Genomic DNA, 22,808 nt, shown 5'->3' on the forward strand with positions numbered 1-22,808 from the left:
TGGGAGAGCAGATATTATCTCAAAGAGATTAAGGATATCCTATGAGGGTAACACACTTATGACAAGGTCATTGGACTAGCACTAATAGATGCTTTCATAATGACATGTCATTAAGGAGAGCTCGGTCATGATACTATAGTGGAATGACGTCGTGACTAAATGAGTTTATAATTAATAGGTGAAAAACCAAAACTTAATTATAAATAATTTGAACCCTAATTAAATATGTCCAATCAGTCCCTCCACTAGCTCGTTAAAACCAAAAATGAATTGCATTTTTGAATCGAAATGAACAAAATAAATAGATATAGAGAAATGGGAAATGTAATGGCCTAAATTCAAAGTTATCGGAACAGTGGTTTCGTAACCACAAATCCGATTTAAAGAGAAATTTATTTCAATATTTTTGCATGAAAATTGATATGATAGGAAAATCGTATGAAAATATTGATAGAAAAATTTTACCGATTTAGTGGTAGTTAGAAAAAGAAATTATTGAAGAAATTGGGTAAAAACAAGGTATCGGGACCTCTATCTCGTAAAACCGAGTCGAAAATAATTTTATAAATATTTATGGAATGTTAGTAATGTGGTATTAAAATTTCGTTCGGAAATTTTAATGTTTGGGTAGTCAATTAAATGAAAAGGACTAAATTGTAATAGGTGTAAAAGTTGCTAGAATGATTAAATAGCTTAAGAGTCTACTGAGAAAGGATTTAAAAGGCAATTAGACCCAAAATTTATTTGGGCTGGACGGCAAGGGCATGAAATCAACAGGAAAATTGATAAATTAAGGGCAAAATTGGAATATTGCAAAATTAACTAAATAAAGCTAGGACTAAATAGGAAATATCTAGATTTCTCTTCATTTCTCTTCAATTCCAGTAGCTAAAAACGCCATAGGAGGGTTCTCTAAGCTGGTATTCCATAATTTTTACACCAAATCCAGAAGATTCAAATACGAAGCTAGATTGAGGAAAGGAAAAAGTTCGAGATTAGTAGATTTTTTTGTTTACAAACAAGTATCAAGGTAAGTTCGTGTAACTTGAATTATATTCTTAAATTGCTTGAGATTGTATGTTATTGATGTGAATATGATTTAAATGTTCATTGTATGAAAATTAATGAAACATTGATATATTTGATAAAATGGGAAGAAATCTCGGTTGAATGAAAGGAAAATTCGATGGATCTCTGAAAAGGAATTGACGATAAAAAGGATCAAGCCCGAACGGGTGATCCTATCCTGATATAGCCCTCCCGAAGAATATGTGTAAAATGGATTTAGCCCGGACGGGTAATCTGAATTAGGGTCTGAATTTAGCCTGGACTGATAATTCAGATCCAAGCTCATTAGAGTAATTGTCGTTGCAGGGGATTTAGCCTGGACTGGTAATCCCGCTGCAAGGTTGAGGTTCGCGGGAGTGTGCTCTCTGAAATGGAAATGTGCGCACATGAATATGATTTGACGGACCCGGAATTGTAGACTAAAAGCGTATCTCTGAAAAATCCATCGAAATTCTGATAAATTCAACGGGATAAATATGGAAAAATAACAAGGAAATGGAAATTATGATATTGATGAGCTCATCAATCATAGTATATATTATTGGTACATGGAAATTATTGTACTAGCTTGAATGTTGAGTTTGTGCATGTTAGGGTAATAATGCATTGAATGGATATAGGAATGTTTATTGTATTGTATTGAAAATATTAGGTAAGTATAATTCTTGTTACATGAGCTTACTAAGCACAAAGTGCTTACTCTGTTTCATTTTCCCCTGTTTTGTAGTGTTAAGAGCTCGGAGGTCGGATTTGGTTAGAGACACATCACACTATTAACCTCAGGATTTCGGTATATAAAGAAACTTTATTTTGGAAATCAATGGCATATATAAGCTAATAAAGTAAATGTTAACGTGAAATGAATGTAAAGTTAGCCATTAGTATGGTTAACAAACCTGGTTTTGGGTATGTGATGACGTTATTTTATAAATATGCATGAATTTATCTTGAAAATATGTTGAATTGGATTGGTTGATGTGGATTGTTTTTGGTTTAAAATTTCAGGGAAGGTTAGATATCTATAAAGGGGTTATATTGAGTTAAAAAAATTTAATTCGTAAACTTCGGTAATACTTCGTACCCTATTCTGGCAATGAATACGGGTAGGGGTATTACAGGGTACCTCAAGAAAGCATAACTTACACAACTGAGCAACCTATATTCTAGTGCTTGACATGCTTGATTGTTTAAAAGCCAATTATTTACACATTCATTTCTTTCATTTCTGTTCTAAACATCTCAGGGTTAATGAATCGATAGCACTGGAGTTACTCAACCTGACTGGTGAGATGCCTTCTATAATGGGCCATTTTTACCACGCCTAACAAAAACAAACAAAAATAAAATAATAGAATCTGTTAAAGTCCAATTGGAAAATTACAAGCCCAAAACAAAAAAAACCCTAATGGCCCAGGCCCAATAACCTAAACAAAGTTTTTAGTAAAAAAAACCCTAAAATCCTTAGCAGCGCCACTGCCCCCCACATGAACGGGCACGCTGCCCAAGGCATGACGCGCCTATGTCGCCGTTTCACCAAAATGGCTAGGGCAGACTTTTTGCCTCGTCGTTGACTCTCCAAGGATAGCTGCAAAAGGATGAAAAAAGATAGAAACAATGACAACAGAAACAAAAGCAGAAACAGTATAAACAATAGTAAAAAATAATAAACAGGGTAATCTATGGTTATAAAAGCCATAACCAAATTGTAATTTTGGACACACAGAGAGAAATACAAAAAAAGTATCATGTTTCAAAAGGTAGCAATGTTATTTTTTCTCTGATTTTATTCTCAAAGTAAATAAATAATAATAAGTAAAAAAAAAAACGTTACCTGCCTTTTCATTTTCGCGCCGCTATCGACGTCTCTTTCGGTCTGAGAGGTCGTCGAATCCCTGGGGATTCAGCCAATGCCGCGGTGGAGGGTGTCGGGAGTCGAAGAGTGTTTTTTTCTTTTTGGGGGGTTTTAGCTTTAATTTTCGGTAGTTTCAACTCCAAATCAGAGTTCTAAACAAAAAAAAAAGGGTTTAAAAGGTATTTTTGGGCAATTTTTCGGCCACCATCGCCGGCGGTCATGCTGGCCTGATGGCCAGATTCTAGGCAGTGCCCAGAGAGAAAAAATGAGAGAAGAAAGCTTTTTTTTTTTCCTAAAAAATGAAGCAAATGATTTTTTCTTCTAAATCTTTTTGCTTTTATAGCATTTCAAAATTATGTCATTTTGGGTTTCATTTCCAAATGCTAAAACGACGTCGTTTCAGGGCGACCTGACTTGGATCCTCCTAGTATTCGCGTTTTTTAAAGGGAATGGGATATTTGTGCTCCTGATCCTTCTGCCTTTTGGGTTGTTTTAAATTAGTCCTAATTTCACTATTTTTTCTTTTTAGAAATTTAACCATTCAATTTTACCCCGCTTTCAATTAAGTCCTCGGTTCACTGATCTCTTGGAGAAGGGACACTTGTCCTGAGGATTAAGATAATTCCTTATTTGGTCCTCGTTCGTTTTCGCACTTTTTATTTTAGTCTTTTATTTATTTATTTTATCTCAATTTATCCTTTTAATTTAATTTAAGTTACGACTAAGTGCTTTACTAATTTTAATTCTTTTATTTATTTATTTACTTATTTGGTTATTTATCCTTCCTTTACTTTTTGTTATATTTGAATTTTTTTATTTTCTTTTCATCGAGCATTTATTTATTTATTTTCTTTTTATTTTCTTTTTACACTTAAATATTAGATTGTTTATGCTCTTTTATTTGTGTATTATTATTATTATTGTCGTTATTATTTTATTTTTATTTATTCTCTCATTATTTTATTATTTCTTTTATTATTTTCGACATTTTTATGTCATGTTTATTTATCTTTTTAATCCTGCATTTTCCATTTTTATTTTAATTTACCTTATTTATTATAATAATAATAATATTATTATTATGTTATTATTATTATAGTATTCCTTTATTTACTTAATATTTATCATTCTAATTTTCTACCCACCTAGCCATTTTATATTATTTCATTATCACTAAACCATACATTATATTTAGGCACATTTGCTCGTTTTGTATTGTACCGGAATAAACTAAATATACATTACTTTAAATGTCATATTAAATTTTTTACTCAATGCGAAAAAAGGAGTATTTCAAAACCAAGGCAACGTTTTTATTTAGAGATTCGAGAAATCAGCCCTAACGTACGGAGTTTGATTTTCTCTTTGAACCTAAATAACCGAAGATCCTTTTAAAACTAAAAACACATGAGATTTAAACAATAATTGAATAGGGGACAATTTTATTTTAGAGAATTTGAGATGTCGTGACCTAACTTACGGGACATGACCTTTTTCGTTATCTCGAAATAAGAAGGCTTCTTATATAAGTTTTGATTTAATTAAGTGATTTAAATTTAAAAACATGCAAAGAGGGATCATATTTGAATCTTCAATTTTTTATTTTTCGACACAAAAGACAACAAGTAATCAATTAGGTACCAATTTTAGGCGTAACGAGAATGTTAATTCTTCCTTGTGTGTAACCGATTCCCAAACCCATTTTCTAGATTTTTGTATACTGAAAAATATTGTTTTAATAAATTAAATCTCTTATTAAAACAATCAAATTATAAGGTGACCCGATTACACCTCTTAAAAGTGATTGGTGGTGACTTCTATTTTTATTTTAAAATAAAAAGTCGATTTAAAAAAAAAGTTTCGACACCTTCTTTGGAACCTCCCTAGGATGAAAGCATAAGAACCCTGTACGTGGGTGGGCTTGATAAAAGGATCAATGAGAAGGATTTAAGAGACAACTTTGCCCATGGTGAAATCGAGTCCATAAAGATGGTTATTAACAAAGCATGTGCATTTAATTTGTGACCTATACAACCCGAGAAGGTGCAGAGAAGGTTGCAGAAGAGCTCTCCAATAAGCTGGTTATTAAGGGTTTGAGGCTGAAGCTTATGTGGGGTAAACCAGAAGCTCCAAAACTTGAGTCAGAACTTCGGAAGGAGCAAAGCAGCCAGCAGCTGTAGCTCATAACGGAATGTTACCACGAGCACTTATATCCCAGCAGCAGAACCAGTTTCAACCATCTGGCAGTCAACCACAACCAATGCACTACTTCAATATCCCACCCCCACTTCAGCAAGAGAGAGCCTTTTACCCCTCCATGGATTCTCAAAGAATGGGCGCACTTGTTCCATCCAAGATAGTGTCTTTGCATTACGACTTTTCAACCTTTACGACTTTTCAACCTTAATCAGATAAAATTATTTTTGTTTTATGTTTCTTAAACATTATTTTTATTTTTAATAAACTAATTTTATTAATAATATATAGCTACTCTCATAACTTATTTTCAGTAAAGAGAAGAAAATTTATTCACTTATTTTGAAGAAATCCTATTTTGTATAAAAGTTATTACTATACTTAGAATTTCAAGATTAACTTGTACTAACTATTTTTTATTTTATATGTAACTATTGTAACACATACTTAATAAATAAAATTTTTTTTCTCATATGACACTAGTAACCAAACAAGGCATAATAATAGCAAAAAAGCACCTAACTTGAAAATGTTAATAATAATAACCAAAATTATAAAAGTTTTAACTACGATGATAATACTAAAAAGAACATAATACATAATAAGTAAAAAATATATGAAGACTTGAATTTTTGAAAGTTTTAACAACAACAATAATAAATAGGCAATGAAATTGTGAGAGGATGAGATTAAAATTAGATTTAGGGTTTATTTTTTATTTAATTATAGAATATGTAAAAGTGTAATAAAAGTTATATTTAGAATTAAAAAAATCTTTTTGTTTTGGGTTTTAAATGAGTTTATATGTTAAAAAATATTATTTTTTTAAATTAATTTTTTTTTAACTTTTCAATGTCTAATATAATAAATTGAAATCAAATCAAATTATATAATTTAATGATATTATCTAACTAAAACCGAGTTAAACTATAAAAAACTCAAACCAAATTATCGATTCGGTTCAATTTCTTGATGGATTTTTTCAGAGTCCTATCATCTAGTCTCTAGAGCCTAAGTGCCTAACGGGCAACGGCCCTAACCCGAAACGTTAAAACAGACGCTATGCAGTGACCAAAAGGCCCACGGACCTTAAACGGGAAGGATTCAACCGAATTTTAATGCACTCCTCACGTCCGCTTCTCTAGAAACTTCAGAACCTCGTTCCTATATATAAAATGCTTTACCAGCCTTTCTTCAATGTCTTCTACATCTTTCGCTGCGTAACGTAAGAAACCCTCGCTATTAAGAAAAGAATACGATAGATCTAAAACACTCCATCCTCTACCTTTAACTGTTCATTTGTTTAAGGTAACTTATCCTTCCAATTAATTTTTTCATTTTTTATACGCTGTTTTCATAATTTATATGTAAGTCTTGGTAGGGGATTTTTTTTTTAAATTATTTGTTTGTTGATTTTGAATTTGAGTTCGCCCTCGTTTTCTGATAAGAGAGATAGGTCTGTGATCAAATTAAAATATTTTCGATTACTTTGCTGTATTGAAAGTTAATTTGAATCTTTGTTTTCTAAAGAACTAAATTTAAAAAAAAAAGTTGAACGTTTATATAATATGTAGCAACAATTATGTTGATTTATGATCCGTTGCTGCATTAGAAGGCCTAATTTTATATAGCATATTCATTATATTTCAATTCTGATTGTTTTATATGTTGGTACTTTTCTAATTTAACCTGGTAGGTGAAATTAAAGGAAATTGAGCGTTTAAAATTCTAACCAATCGGTTATAGAAAGATTGATTTGAAGATCTGATTATGAAGAACTATTTCAGAACGTGGGGAATTTTGTTATTTTGAGTTAAGAAAATGGGTTTCTTCTTAGTGTAAATGCTTCTAAGTATGAATAAATTATGTATTTATATTATAAAAGAGAGGCTGTAACTGAAAAGTTACTGTTTGTGAATTAAGTAAGTACTGAGATGTGTATTGTGTTCATATTGTCAGATGTCCTACTCTAGGAGGTCAAGCTATTCTCCTTCTCCTTCCCCATACAAGAGGTACAGGAGGTCTGTCTCGAGATCTTTGTCAAGGTCAAGGAGTCGCTCAAGGTATTGTTTAGTCATCTTGTTCTGCTTTGCTGCTGCTTATTGGTTTTATTTTTTGTCTCAATTATTTTATACCTAATTTTCCCATTTGTTTTTTTATTGGTAGGAGTGTTGAAAATCCTGGGAACAATTTGTATGTGACAGGCTTGTCACATCGGATCACCAAGAGAGAGCTGGAGAAGCATTTTTCCAGTGAGGGAAAGGTATGGTTGAGTATAACTTTGCATGTCTATTGTTATGTTTGAATTTGAGTATAAAATTTCTGTATGGTTAAGCAATATCTGTATGTGCTTTCAAAGTTCTTACAATGGGGAACTTAATGTATAGGTGGTTGATGTTCATCTTGTGGTTGATCCGTGGACAAGGGAATCTCGTGGCTTTGGATTCGTTACAATGTCGACTATAGAAGAAGCTGAACGTTGCATTAAGTATTTGAACCGCTCTGTTCTTGAAGGACGTGTCATTACAGTGGAGAAGGTAAAAGATCCATAATTCGGTTTATCTTGATCAGTAGCTGCTATGATTGTAGTAATTGATCCTTGCTTAATTCGTATAAGAATTATGGACGGGCAGTTATTATAGTTTGAAAGTTGTTTGCTTCTTTCCACTTGAAGCTTTTGTGGCAGCAGGTTAGCTGTGTGTTGCAGCTCTTCACCAAACTCCAAAAGTCTTACATCTAAACAAACAATTCAAACACAACAACAACAGTCAGACTGTTAGGGTTGTATGCCCTGAATTTCTCTCTTTATTTAACTGTTATGTCCTGTTTCAGTTATTCTGCATGTTGATTCAAATTTATAGAATCTTTTCCGAGAAAAAGTGAAAAACAGCTATACTCTCATCTATCATATATTATTTGTGAACTTCTTTTAATTTCACTTTCTCATGCTTTGAGTTTGTGTTTACTGCAGGCCAAGAGGCGGAGGGGGAGAACTCCTACTCCAGGAAGATATTTGGGGTTGAGAACTTCTCGTGGTATGTTTTGTAGTTGATGAGCATTCTTGTTGTCAGGATTATTTAAAATTTTCGAGTATGCTTGATTATGTTTTTAATTTTCCCATCTGCATCCAGCTCGTCATCGATCTCGAAGCAACTCACCTCGTCGATCTCCAAGTTATTCTTCTTATTCAAGAAGTCAGAGTCGGTCTCCTCGTTATTCATCTGGCAAGGGTAGGAGTAGATCTTACTCCCCTCGGCACAGGTCGTACTCCCGTTCTCCCTCCCCTTACAGTGGATCGTCAGAAGACTGCTACTATAGAAGATGGGACCGTTCCTACTCTCCTGATGATCGATATTACAGAAGGCGTGATAGATCTTACACTCCCAAGGACTGTTACTACCGCAGGTGGAACCGTTCCTACTCACCTGATGATGGATACTATAGAAGGCGGGACCGTTCTTATACACCTGATGAACGATACTATAGAAGGCGGGATCGTTCCTACTCACCTGACGATCGATACTACAGAAGGCGGGACTGTTCCTACTCACCTGATGATCGATACTATAGAAGACATGACCGGTCCTATGATTCAACTGACTGTAGAAGTTATCGTTACCGCTCTGCTTCTGGAAGTGCTACACCATCTCGGTCAAGGAAAAGTTCTAGGAGGAGCTTCTCACGTAGTTTGAGCCCCAAGCAAAGGAGCAGCTCAAGACGGAGTTACTCGCGCAGTGCATCACCTGTAGAGAGGAGGTCAAGGGGGAGCATTACACCACGTAAGAAAACTACCCCTCACAGCCACTCTAGAAGTAGAAGTGCAAGCCCGTCATCCAGATCGTTTTCAAGATCAGCGACGCCCAGGTCTGATTCTTCATCGTGAAGGGTAGTGCTTTAGTTGATGTATATTTTGATGAATGATGTTGTCCTTGTAGTTTCAATAGAACCTTATAAATAATTGGTTTGTGAACTTAAGTAGTGGTTTAATTAAATATGACTACAAATTTGCTCGACTTTGTTAACTGTCGCTCATTTTTGAGTTGCCTGTTTGGACTTTGGATGTGGGAATTTAACTTTTTTTGATTTGATGAAATGTATGATTACTTAATTCAAATAATTTTAAACATTATTAGCATACAAATTTATTTTTTTCTATGAATTTTTGAAGTTTACGAATAAATTAGTAAAATAATATTTCCTGCAAAATATATTTATTTATTGAAAAAAGGAAATGTAGCTATGAGGTAGTATTGAGTAGAAGTCAATTATATAAAAATTATTATGTGTATAAATTTTTAAATAATAAGCACATGCTAAGTTGACTAGAAATTTTGGTTTTATTCGAATTTAGGGGAAAGAACAAAGAAATCAAAGTTCCTTCTTGATTTAACGGGAGAAATTGTAAAAGTAAAAGATGAATTGTTTTAAACTAAACATTTTACTTGAAAGTTAAGATTTTTAACTATGATTAAATTTAATTACTTTAATATTAAATTAATATAATATTTATCAAGATAAATATTAAATTAAATTAAATATTAAATTATTAAAATAATATTATTTTTAAAATAGTTAATTTGAAATCAAATTCTTTGGTCCAAGTAAGAGTAACTCTTTCATTACTCAACCACTAATAATCAATCGTTGTCGGCCACTGAGATGTTGTCGTTGCTGCCACCAGCACCGTTGTGTCTAGTGGTGCATGTGTGACACCCTTACGGTATCTCGAGCGGATTCGATCTAGGTCAATGACGACCCAACCGTTTCGGTCTAGCCACCGGTTGGACCATCAGCTCGGTTTCACATATCGAGTTCAATTTAACCAATTTTTTGGGTCTTGGTTCGATTTTGGGCTCCTGAGCCCTATTTACGATCTCAAGTCTAATTTTTAAGTTCAATTACCAATTAGGCCAATGTTTGACTTGAAAATTAACTTCTAAAAATATCATACTAATTTTAATTGATTTGATTAATTCAATTTTACTTAATCAAAATTAATTTTTCTAAAATAAATTTTCAAGAAAATTCTTTAATTAAATTCTCTAGTTGAACAATTCTTACAACCACCTAATTTAATTCCACATCGAATAAATCGACTCAAATTAAATTATTTCCAAAAACGTAGAATTTTCTTCTGATTCAAATGTAGTCTGATCGAGCTTTTGTTGAGCTAGTGGAGGGACCAATCAGACATACAATTAGGCACTAGTGATTGCAATTATGTCCAAAAGTATCATTTCAATAATTCGCAATTATTTAATCATTGATTCAGTCCACAAGAAATACCATGATTGAAAACTCCTTATTTTATACTCTTCACGGAAGTAATTCATCCAATTGCTTTGAACAACGACCTCATCATATGTGTTACCCTCATATGATATCTTTGATTCTTTTGAGTTAAATCCGTTCACTCAATACAATCCTATTTTATCTCATTGTCACCATTGTGTATTCTTAATGATTAATATGATCACTGTCAACAAATGACTATGATAAATTGCTTGTTCGAGAATTAGCAACCAGTGACCATGTTCCATATTTATCAATACGCAAAATGCCAATGAGAGATATCATTAACTCTTTAATTGAGCTATGAATTCCACAATTGCTAGTAAAGCCATGCCATACACAAGTTATGTACCTAACATACCGGCTATGAGCTCGATCATCTTTAGAGCATAAGCCTCCACTTATATCAAAGCACATGAGTTGCATACGCATAGTCAATGACTAACTCAGGATTTAGGTAAATCACACCATGAATGTCACAAGTGAATTAATTCACAAATGGATTTAGAATTAATTCATCTTGAGTCCAATCCAATGTATCATTCTACCAATGAATACATCTATGTCTCTACTCGTGAAGTCAACTGTTCCATTAGCCAAGACTAGCCATCTCCCCAATTGAAATTGTAGATGACATAATAATCCTTCTCAGTATTTGAATTAAATGCTTACTTTGATTCTTTTACGGCATTACAGACTCATTTAGATTATCTACTGAACTAAGTTGTCGTTATCACAATGTAAATGTTCTTTACAATGCTACTTATCTTTAGTTTTTGAACTTTAGATAATTAATGAGCTGATACTTGCTTGTCACAATTTTGTTATGTATGCAAAATATAAAAGACAGAAAATACAAAAGACATAATAGTGAAATGTGAAATTAACTTTATTTATTTATTCATCGTTCAAATAAATAGAAAATAGTTACATGTTTACTACAATATGGCCACATTTCCCAACACACGAGAAATGGAAACATTGCACAAGCTAGATATTTGGAGGAAGAACGACAAGAATTGACAAGATTAACACAAGTAGTACATTGACATTTAGGGCCGTAGGATGAAAGTCTTACCCATTCGCAAACCTTTTTTCTCATCAGACACAATGACCAGTTTGGAGTACATACCCTGGTTTAGAGTCATTAGCAAGCCATATTTGTTATCAGTAGAGGTGAGGAGTAGGCAACTTTATCAGAAGAGGCAATAACGAGCGACCTAACATCGTAGGTCTGGAAAAGGTTTTGCGAGGGGTTTGTCGCTGAATTTGACACAACAAGCGCCAATAATATCTATGCCACATCCCGATCAGTTCACTCCATTCCACTTATTCATATTAATTTTACTAACCCCATTTTTTTCACAAGCACCACATTATGCACCATCACAACACCTTGCTTTTACCCTTATCATAGGTACATATTTCGGGGAACTTTCGTCCCTAGTATTTTACGCCCCCATGTTGATGTAAATGTTGAGCCAAATCTCAATGCTAGTATCATCACCGATGTCGCCATTGATGCTCAGGTCAATACCAACGTATTCGAGTTTTGCAACATCGTACGACTATTCGTTGATAGTGTCACAAACACCCATTGTGTCATTTTTTTATCTAGGTGGATCATAAACACAACCACCTTCTCGTGGAGTGGAGGACACATGATAGGAGGCTAAGACGACATCACACTCAAGCACGGAGGAGGGCGATGGATACGAAGCCGAAGGTAGAGATGAAGATGATGAAAACGACAATGAAAATAAAGACGAAGAAGATGGGGATAATTATCATGATCAAATAGAGGAGCTGACACCATTAGTTGTATGTAGAAATCCTACGCGCACCTGTCAGTCACTGCCCTACAACACACATTCGGCTCGACGACACCGATGATGTATTTTTTATTTACCTATTGTGATGTAAGTATAAATGACATAAATAAAGACACAACATTTTGTATATTTCTATTGCAACTCATTCTAATGTAAGTTATACGTAAATTTCTATATATTTAATATATAATATGAAATAAGTAACTTTGGATAGACACACTTATCAAACTAGTGATTAATAAAGGTACAGAGACTAATTTGTAAAAATTGAAAAAGCTCAATTCCTCGAGAAATTATAATTGGTACTTGAAGATACACTTAAAATAGCAAATTTTACATTACATAAATACAGTTGAAATGTAAGTTAAAAAGAAAGAACAAATTCTTTACCAAAAAAAATGAAGCATTGTAATCAATTTTCTATCGTCGAAAAAAAAAAGAATGTTAGCGATGTTGAGGCCCCAATATACCCCCTCAATACAGAACATGTTGCCTTTGTATGCCTTAAGTTTCCATAGTACCCGTATAACCTCTATTGATTGTCCCTCTCCTGAACATCCATATTGGTATGTGTCCAAGTAAAAGTCAGACGACCTCTCGGAATGCGATGCAAGTTCATGTTTGGGGCCAACTCGAACGACGTGTTGGACATTAGCATCCACACACTATTATCTGGGACGAATGGGAATTTAGGTTTCCATACATTGTGTATGCGTTCTAGTATGTACGCATTGTTGATATAAGGTGTATACTCAATTCGTACATTCGCACATGCAACAATTACATATGCGCATGAGAATCAAAGTGCCTGAAACCTCCCATAATCGCAAGTCCCTTCTGGTAGTCGATACGATATGATGCCCCTGATATGCCCTAATTGGGTCTAGCATACTCCGTGACCTAAAATTAGAGTTTTCGATACGAGTGACACACTACATACATAGTGTTCACTCTCGTTGTATTTTGTCTAATTACTTTCATGACATTTTCGCACCAAACGTGACCGCTCGTTATCTTTCCAGCATATGCCACCTGCCGCTTTGGAAATAATACAGCCAAACAAAAGTATGTTTCTTTGACAACCAAGATTATTAGAAAATGGCATGTCCTTTTCAGTACGAAATTGATGCATTCAACTATGTTTGTCATGTGCTCGTATTGTAGACCCTTGTCATACGATTATGTCTATTGCTTGAAGGGTAATTGGCAAGGTATGCTACACCATAATTGTTGATGGCAAGCAAGTAATCCAACATTTCATAGAAACGATGTTGGACAAACTCGAACCCTGTTAAGAAAAGTATACCCATGAATGCAAACAATGAATAGAATATGGTATAGCATGATTGTGGAAATAATGGCAACTACATACCCATGTCAAAACTTGATCTTGCTCACTTTTCGAAGGCCATTTTGAGTGGTAGTTGTAGCCGACATGTTATATACAATACTTATGGTGTGTGCGATCCTAAAGGCTACCATGTTCAATAACGACCAAAATTCCTGGTCCCCTATCGAATATGACATATATGTCGGGCTGGGGGTAAACATGACAACACAATCGACTTAAGAAGAAATCCCAATCATTAACTTTTCTCTCGGAGTTATTGCAAACGCTATCGACATAATTTTTTCATTATTATCCTAGACAACAAATATGAACAACCGATGTTTATACCTCCTATACAGCCAGATACAATCAATAGCACCAAAGGCTTGTAATGTCAGAAAGCTTCCTTACATTGATCGAAAGTCTAAAAGATTCAGTGGATTACTCTTTTCCAGATTGGTTATGAAACATGCTACGTATCGATCCAGTACTTGACACCATTGCCATAAATCGTTGTAAGACCTTTCCCATTCGTAATGCAACTTATCTATAGTCTTTTTTTTTGCGACCCATGCTTTATAGTAAGATGACGTGTAATCATGCTGGCTACAGATGTTGGCAATCAACATCGAGACGAGAATCTTGAGACTCGCCTTCAGTATAAGTAGAATAATGTCAGATATCATGTTGGAGTTTAGCCTTAGAAGATCTTGACTTACAACTGCAAATTGCGAGTTAAAGTTACATTATTGGGAAAAATAAAGACCCAGTCAGGTCACACTATGTCAGAAAATCGAGTGATTGCATCGTGCACCTGATGTAACACAAGTATGTAAACTGAAATACTTTTTAATCATCCACAAGCTCGTCTTCTTTTGAAAATATGCCATGATTTTTCATTTGCACCTCTTATCGTGCATTGCGCACTTTTTTATCGAATTTCTTCGAACGAAATTTTGTGGCATGATAGTTTACGCTGTTTTTAAAGTTGTATCGCTTTAATGCAGCAAGAAAAACATTTTTGTTGGGGTATTCAATGCCAACTTCCAACACTTGGATATCTGACAATGAACTTGCATTATCAAGTGTTCTGTGCAGTAGCTTCTAAAACTCTAAACCACTATCAACAGAGAGGTCGATATTGGTCATGTGGGGTAGAAGTTTATATGCCCTGAATGTGGATCTTAGATCTCGATCATTATCTAAACCGTTATTGTCAGAACCACAAGGTTCTGACTTAATTTGAACCTGCTTGTGGTTCTGACTTAATTTGAACCTGCTCTTGTTTAAAAAAAAGTACTACTTTTAAACCATCCAGACTGGACTGCCGAATTGGATTGGGGTCTGACTTTGATCCATCAACTGCATTCGCTGCCTCTTCTTCTTCATCTACGCTTTCATTGTTATCTTCAACTAAAGGGTTTGATATACCCTCACCGGACCTAATCGTAAGGAGTAAGTCATTGATTCTTCTATACCCCATGTGCCCGAAAAAATCTGCACCAGATTGCGAACTGGTATTAGGTTGATGGCCCTCATATATAAGTGCTTCTTCCCCAAGACATTGATTATTTGAAGTTGAAATTGAACGTACTAACTGATGTCATGCCCAAGTGTTGAAGTTCAGGTTACATATACCTCGATTAGTAGTGGCTGCCGAAGTTTAAATCGGTGCCGAAAATAGAAGAATGTCTACCCATTGATGTTTCAAGGATATCATAATAGCAGCTTTGTAACAAAGCAGTGAACTCACTGCACAACCATTTAAGACTTTTTACTTTAGCTTCGGTTCCAACATTAGTCACAATGGTGACTGAAGATTGACCAGCTCCATCAGCCTTGGAAAACTTGACATATAACTCCATTACAACATTTCCGTTTGAGCAGTGCGATAATATGACCATCTCCAACTCAAACTCGCCTTCCACATCAAATAACTAATACTTAAAAGGGTCAACCGATTTCAGATATCCACATTGCAAGCTCAAAATTTTTCATTAGCTTGAACCCTCGACTTTTTCCTGATTTTAGTTCGAAGCTCACGTAATTGAATGGTACGTTTGAAAGCCAATTCCACTGATATAGCTCTTACAAATATGACCTCGGCTTTTGTATTACAGATTTGATCGTCGTAGTAAACGACAAATTTCACTCATCAACTCATTTCAATTTAAAATGAATTGGATATTTAGAAAATCTTTAGACGAGTTATCTAAAGAAATGCATACAACTCTCGTAACTCAACTCTTCGATGTTTAATATGAATTTGCTGCATGCCTAAGTTCTGAATATTTTAGTATTTTAATAGCAAAATAGAACAAGGAGAGAGGGAATGCATGCTTCAAAATCCGTTTCTCAGGACGTAAATGCATGCTTCAAAATCCGTTTCTGAGGACGTACTTTTGTTAAATAATGATAATGAAATGCTTTTCGGTGCTTGAAAAGCTGTTTCACAGATCAAATAATTTCATCAGACACGTGCTTCAGAAGATATTCAATACTTCAAAATGTGCTTAAGATTTACTCAGGATTCCCGAGGTCAAGTACTTTTTTTGCACTTTATAAAAATGTTAGTGAAAACTTATCCAGCTAGGTGAGCTTCTTTGGTGACATGACAGGAAAGCACACCTAGCTAGACGTGCTTTCTTGCCATGTCTGCAAGGAAACTCGCCCAATTGGACGAGTTTTCACAAACATATTCATAAAGTTTACAAAAAAAAAACCTGATTCTGAGTACTTTTTTACAAATTTGACACATGTTTTAAATATATTCAATGAAAATGTTGGTCCTGCAACGCATTTTTGACCATGAAGATTTTTTCCTTTGCAATCTCACATTTCTCCGTGTTTATAAAAGAGGGCTCTCCTTCCATACTCCATCATCCCTAAAACATTATCTTTCCCAACCTTCATCCCTACACTTTACAATATTTCTCTTTTTGTTTTCTTCTCCGCTTCAATGTTAAAAATTTTCGTCGCTAATAAAATTTCTAGTTCGAGGTATTCTTAAGTGGTTGGTGATACGATATAGCTTCGAGATGAACACATTTCATATATCCTGTCGAGATGAGATCATTACTTCTAAAACCTATCCCTTGGATGTTGGGTTCTAGGGTTATTTTGTTTTTTTATGGTTACGGGTGAAGTCTACGTAGAGGTTTCAATCGACGATCGTTATGTAATCATGGATCAGAGTGTAACAAAAGAGCTAGTTGACAGTCGTTACGCAAGCATAATCATAGGGAAAAACTGTGAGGCTTCCCGCAATAATCGGCGTAATTTTTTTTTAAATTTCCACGCAACCAATATCTTTAACTTTCCTTCTTATCCGAAGGTTGACACCACCATGAACTTAAGAGGACTCTTAGGCGGGGAGCGACTATTTTGGTGGAGTAAAAGTGATGCTTTTTTTGGCCAACAACAATTGCTGTTATTAAACAACCCACTAATAATTACAACCGTTGCCGCACTGACCTGAGTTTAACCTCTACTTCCGCCGAAATATCCACTATTCTCTTAAGAGCCGTCTTGTGTCCACCTCGATATTAGCGTTCGGATAAGAATGAAAGGTTAAAAACACTGAATGCCTAAAAATAGAGAGAACAATTACGTTGATTAAACCAAAAAACATAAAGACTATAGGTATCTAAAAAGCTTAAACTTGTGACTGCATAACAACTGTCAACTGGCTCCCAATTATACTCGAACCCGTGACCGTATCACGATCGCCGACTGAGACCTCCACTTAGGCTTCGACCTGTGAATGTATTAAACATTGTCACCCTGAAACTTGACTTCCATAGGATGAATTTTTGAGGTAATGGTCCTATCTTGGCCAAACATATGAAATGTATATGTTTTGAGACGAGTTATCGCATCCCCGACCCCTCAAATCTACCTATAAGCTTTCGCGGTTTCATCCTAAAACCCTAAACTTAAACCTTAAAAAAAATCCAAGGAGAGAAAGTGTGAAAACGTATCTCCAAAAACGACCTATTTCTCTAATTAAAAAAAACCCTAAAAAGTCAATTAAATAAAAAAAAACGACATATATGCCATCTTTAGGCTAATAATAACATGTCAAAATAATAATACTTTACATTCGAGCAATTATAAATTTTGTTTATAATTTAAACTTATATATTCCATATATCATACTACTAACAAATTTGAGTGTATATATTACATCTATTCCATTGATGGCGCTCATCTGCAGCAACTCATTGTGCAGAGCCTACAAATCAATCACCGAAAGCAAGGTGGAGAGATTGATGACAGCTTTCAGCATTTATAACTTTCTAGATTTTATCTTTCAGATAATCAGATTTTGATGCACACTCGGTTAGTAAAAAATATGTACTACACATTTCTCTGGCTTTATACAAGAAACTAACAGCACCATTATTATTATTATTTTTTTACAAGATTTACTGCTCACCCTTCTCTTCTTGCCCTAGATGACTTCACACTTCACGCTCCACACGCATCCTCAACAACTAAGGTTTAGTACCACGAGTCTAAAAACTTGTTCATGAATCTGCTGATCACGAATAATGCATGCAACCGATTAGAAAATTAAAACAATGGTGCAGGGTTAAGTCAGCAAAGAAACTCATCAGCTAATAATTACACATCTTATAGTGGTCATAAAACTGATTCACACTGATAATCTTTCTCTTTATAGCCTTCTAATAGTCAGATAAGTATTTATACCTTGAGTTTGAGCACCCTGTTATTACAAATTACCATTCATTCATATCTGAAGCCTGGTAGAGACTTAAGTATTTATATGGTGGCTATGATACTGACCAGATTCATCAAAGTTGACTCTCTCTCCAGTGGAAAATTTAATGTAGAATAGAGCAGCAAGGAAGTATAAGAGCGATGTAAGCAACAAAAATCCTTGGAATGATCCCACCAGCTCCACAAAGAAACCAGCTCCAACCGTTCCAAAAATAGCAGCGAATGTTCCGGCAGTATTTGACAATCCTAAGGGCAGAAATAAAGGGATGGTTAGTTAAGCATAGTCGAATTGTATCTTTTTCCTTCCACCAAACCTTTCCCGAAAACGAGAAAAAAGAAAAAAAAGGGAAACCTCTCTATTTTTTAACTAGAATCAGGAAAAGCAATATGCTCCTAATATATTTGCTTTTACTCAATAGAATTAATTGTCATGCTCTGGTCCATTTGTTCAGAAATAGTACTGGAAGTCTCATGTACCAAGATAATTGTTTGAAGTGCTCTACAATTTACTTTCTTGTCTATCAAGACAAGCAATGCACACACACACACACACAAATACCAGGCAATGAAAAAAAAACACATAGAGGAATCAACATCTATATTAAGAGCGCAATTGTTGAAAGCAGTAATAACAAAAGACTACTCTTTTGGTGGAAAATTTAATGCAGACCATTTTTCATTGTACCATGAAGTCTATTGCTTAACGAAGTTTGCTATCCATCTTTTCGATTGAAGAAAGAAATTAAAAAAAAAAATTTACATTTGATGTAAGCAAAATTTCATACCGTGTAAAACACCAGAATAATGTGGAGCAATCTCCTGGTAACGGAAACAAAAGAGAAAGTGAGAAAAGGGGAGAAAAAGACATTCAATCATATTATTTAACATTTCAAGATTACTCAGCAATCTGACCTGAAGGTTGACAAGGAAACCACAATGACTGAATGCTTTAAGTCCAACAGCTAGACTGAGCCAAGCAGATGCAGTTGAAGGAGTTTTTGCTGCAGTTAAGCCAACAAGAGCAACCGCAGGACCAACAAAACCAATGGACTGCAGATAAGAAACAGATTGGATGCTTAAGGAGCAGAAAAGAAGTCAGAACCAAATGAAGACAAGCAAATGACAACCAAACGAAAATGATCAAAAAACACAATGAAACATATTATGAGACACACAATTTTTAAAGCCAACAGCGTCATTTTCTTTGAACCTTACCTGCATGATCTTGCGAGTCAAAGTGATACTGGTACCATTCCTTATCAATGTGTCTGACCATAAACCAGCTAAGTATCCTGTTAGCGCCATCATGCACCATGGAACAGCACTAAACCATGCTGCTTGTCTGAGATCAACATGATGGACCTATTGCCAAAATGTTCCTTATTTGCAACTTAAAACAAGATTATATTCTTGCACACATCACAGAATGAACAGCTCGTAGTTAAGTTCTTTCCCCTTACCGAGTTAAAGTAGATAGGCATCCATGAGAGAATAACAAAGAAGCCCTGGATGATATTTAAAGAGGTTAGTGTTTTAGGAGAGATGCAAAACTGACTGGAAATAGATACTGCAATGAGAATTTCCCATTGTTGAATTACTTTTCCTTGTCAATTAACGTATGATGCGTTGAAATTCTTAAAAGGTGTGCATTGGCTGAAAAAAAGAAGACCAAAAACTATTAAATTCTAAAAAGGCAAGACAACAGCGTCTTGCTTCTACTTGGAAAGAAGCATACAGAAGATATTCGGAGAGTACTCACAAGCTGCATAAGCACATTTTGAATTTACCAAATTATCATGTAATAAGCTACAGGGAAAGGAATATGCATTACCCAGCTATGCATGGCATTTGCAACAATTAGGGACCATGTTGGCATTTTAGAAAGCAATCTTCTGAATGGAGGGATCATTTTGGTCTTAGGCTTGCTTTCCACTGCATGGGATTTCTGTCTCTTGTTCATTATGTAATCCAACTCATATTTTGAGATCTGGGGACTTCGATCGGGGGTACTTGAGGTTGCAGATAGCCATACTAAAACCCAAAGAAATCCACACAGTCCGAATATCACAAATGGTCCGAATATACCACCTTGGGACATGAGAATTGGGGACAAAGTGAGTCCTATTGCATTTCCAAGCTGAAACCCAGCCATTGCCATTGCAACAGCCCTTGCACGTTCTGTTGATGGAAACCATCTAAAAGAAAAAGTTTGCACAATGCTTCAACAATTGGGCTCGCATACTGTTACTACAAAGATGAACTTGCTTGAAGGCATATGATTTAAATCATCAATTTAAGGTGATCAGCATCAAACAGTAAATAAAACCAGATACACCAATACCTTGCTATCATATTGTTCATGCAAGGAAGAGCTACACCTTCTGCAACACCAAGCATAGCTCTTGCAAAAAGTAATGCCAATAAAGAGTTTTCAGCAGCCCAGGGTGTAAGAAATGTAGCTAATGACCACAATGTCACACCACATGCCATTACAGCCTTACCACCATAATAGTCCACTAATGTCCCTCCTGCTATTGGTGAAATTAAGTAACCCCACAGAAAGGATGACTGCAACAAATTTTAAATAAGCGAGTGAAATCAGGCAGTTAATTTTAAACCATTATTCTAAAAAAATCATCCACCCGAGATTGATCACACATAAAACCCAAATGACAAGGAGCTTAGTTGTTCTACCAATTAGAGAAATTAAACTAACAAACACGTCTGCAGTTATGGCTCTCTTTGGTCGTTACCTTTGCTACATTCACTTTGTTTCCTACAAAGTCTTCAAAACTAAAACATAAATGATTGAAGAGAAAAGCATACAAAATTATGCATTTTGTGCTCCAAAAATTACATTTTCCGCAAAATTCAACTAAATTCCAATAAAAAACAACTTCTTTTTCTTCAAAGTCGAATTACTGAAAATCACGAGGAGCAAAACAACCCGACCTGAACAATACCGGAAAACGACCGGCTCCACCCATGAGCAAGTGACAACGGCACAATCGCCACTGACATCACGACTCTATCCGCATTACAAAGCGCCAGAGATAAAGCCAGCATCGCCACCACTTTAACACGCTCGGATGTGATAAACTCGGCAAAACTCGATGACTCAGTCCCGCCTTTGTTAGGAAACGAACCGAACTGAGCATCGTTGGACGAAACCCTAATTCGACGAGACGTAATTCTTCTCGATTCACCCGAGTAATCTCGTAGCTGCTGCTGAACACTCGAACCGGTCCTCGAATTTACATTTCCGAACCATTTAAGCTTTGAAAAGTCGATCAAATGAGAACATAACTGATGTCTAGAAGGCCTAGCTTCGATCAATTTAGGGTTTTTAAAGCTGCCGAGAGTATAATTTCGAACCGGTCGGTTTAAACTGAGTGTTGAGTTCATCGTTGAAGTGAACGGCGACCACCAACTTTACAAGCAATGGCTGCCTCGAGTATATATAGTAATCCTTCAAAATGACTTAATTACCCCTATTGTTTCCGTGAACTATAAATGTTTATTGGTGAACTTTTGGAAATTATAGGGCTAAATTTGGACCTCAGATAAAAACTTCATTCCTTATTAGATTGTTTTATATCCACCCTTATGAAAAATAAAAATAAAAAATTTATATGTGATTTTAAAGCCTAGCCCTAGTTTTTCTCCTCCTCTTTTTTCGCGAGCAAGTCATGCCTTTTGTGCATGTTTGGGATTGCTTTGTTAATTTTGTTCTAATTGATTTTCTTCTTTTCGGGAGCATGCCTTTGTGCATGTTTAGTATTGCTTTGTCAATTTCTTCTCATTGTTTGCTTTTATCTTATTATGTTGTTTCATTGTTTTGTTTGTTATGGAGTCCGACTTTCAGATCCTTCCCTTGAAGGAAAAAGAAGAAGCCAAACTGGTGATTAATGTGGAAAATGTATTGGAGGATGATATCAACTATGATCTTTCTTTTTTTTTTTTGGCAAAGTTTTGGGGAACAGTTCACTAATTTTGCTACGATAGGCGTACTCTATTATCTAACCTATTGGTTTGGGGACCTTTATCTTATTAAGTTCTATCATCTTGTAGATCTTAAAAAAAATGATTTCAAGAGGTCCATGATTGTTTAATAATTGCCTATTACTTATCTATCAGTTAGCTAAGGGTGAGAATCTTGAAAATATTGAGTTTTCATTTGTCAATTTTTGGTTCCAAGTTCATGACTTGCCCCCAAGGTTAGCATCTATTAATCTTGCAAAAAGCTTAGGAGGTCTTATAGGAACTTCTCTAAATTATGACACAAGTAACAAACGGAATGTGTTTAATAGTTTAATGGATATTCACGTCCTGCTTGACATAAGAGAACCATTGATGAGAAAGAAAAAGATTCAAAGACAAGTGGACAATGTTTTGACGATTTCTTTCAGCTATGAATTGGTTTGCCATCTCTGTTGTCGAATAGGCCATAGTGAAACAAGTTGTCGTAAATTTTTGGATATGTGGGATGGGGTGG

General features: G+C 35.0%; 2 protein-coding genes across 9 annotated transcripts; one reads left to right on the forward strand and one right to left on the reverse strand.

The window, feature by feature from the left end:
* The first annotated feature begins 6,264 nt into the window (after positions 1–6,264).
* LOC107949952 (serine/arginine-rich splicing factor SR45a) lies at positions 6,265–9,129 on the forward strand. 6 transcript variants are annotated; one of them, XR_005922246.1, is made up of 7 exons: positions 6,265–6,424; positions 7,076–7,179; positions 7,283–7,379; positions 7,504–7,653; positions 7,791–7,897; positions 8,088–8,151; positions 8,248–8,498. XR_005922246.1 is itself a non-coding variant. In XM_041108269.1 (6 exons), exons 2-6 carry the CDS (start codon positions 7,076–7,078, stop codon positions 8,997–8,999), a joined length of 1,167 nt encoding a protein of 388 aa, XP_040964203.1. In that variant the 5' UTR covers positions 6,265–6,424; the 3' UTR covers positions 9,000–9,129. The 6 variants fall into 6 exon arrangements, 3 of the variants coding, with proteins under 3 accessions (XP_040964203.1, XP_040964209.1, XP_040964207.1); XR_005922253.1 differs by having other exon boundaries at positions 7,806–7,897; XR_005922250.1 differs by having other exon boundaries at positions 7,791–7,900; positions 8,248–8,377.
* An 8,558-nt stretch (positions 9,130–17,687) lies between these two features.
* On the reverse strand, positions 17,688–21,884 carry LOC121202938 (probable anion transporter 4, chloroplastic). 3 transcript variants are annotated; one of them, XM_041108281.1, is made up of 9 exons: positions 21,266–21,884; positions 20,655–20,881; positions 20,145–20,508; positions 19,774–19,818; positions 19,529–19,675; positions 19,226–19,363; positions 19,099–19,132; positions 18,380–18,559; positions 17,688–18,110 (listed from the first exon to the last, which is right to left on the reverse strand). In XM_041108281.1, exons 1-9 carry the CDS (start codon positions 21,716–21,718, stop codon positions 18,100–18,102), a joined length of 1,599 nt encoding a protein of 532 aa, XP_040964215.1. In that variant the 5' UTR covers positions 21,719–21,884; the 3' UTR covers positions 17,688–18,099. The 3 variants fall into 3 exon arrangements, with proteins under 3 accessions (XP_040964215.1, XP_040964222.1, XP_040964211.1); XM_041108288.1 differs by having other exon boundaries at positions 17,688–18,107; positions 21,266–21,883; XM_041108277.1 differs by having other exon boundaries at positions 17,688–18,559.
* Positions 21,885–22,808: the final 924 nt, after the last annotated feature.

Source organism: Gossypium hirsutum, chromosome A03 (genome assembly GCF_007990345.1).
Source record: "Gossypium hirsutum isolate 1008001.06 chromosome A03, Gossypium_hirsutum_v2.1, whole genome shotgun sequence".
Classification (NCBI taxonomy): Eukaryota; Viridiplantae; Streptophyta; class Magnoliopsida; order Malvales; family Malvaceae; genus Gossypium; species Gossypium hirsutum.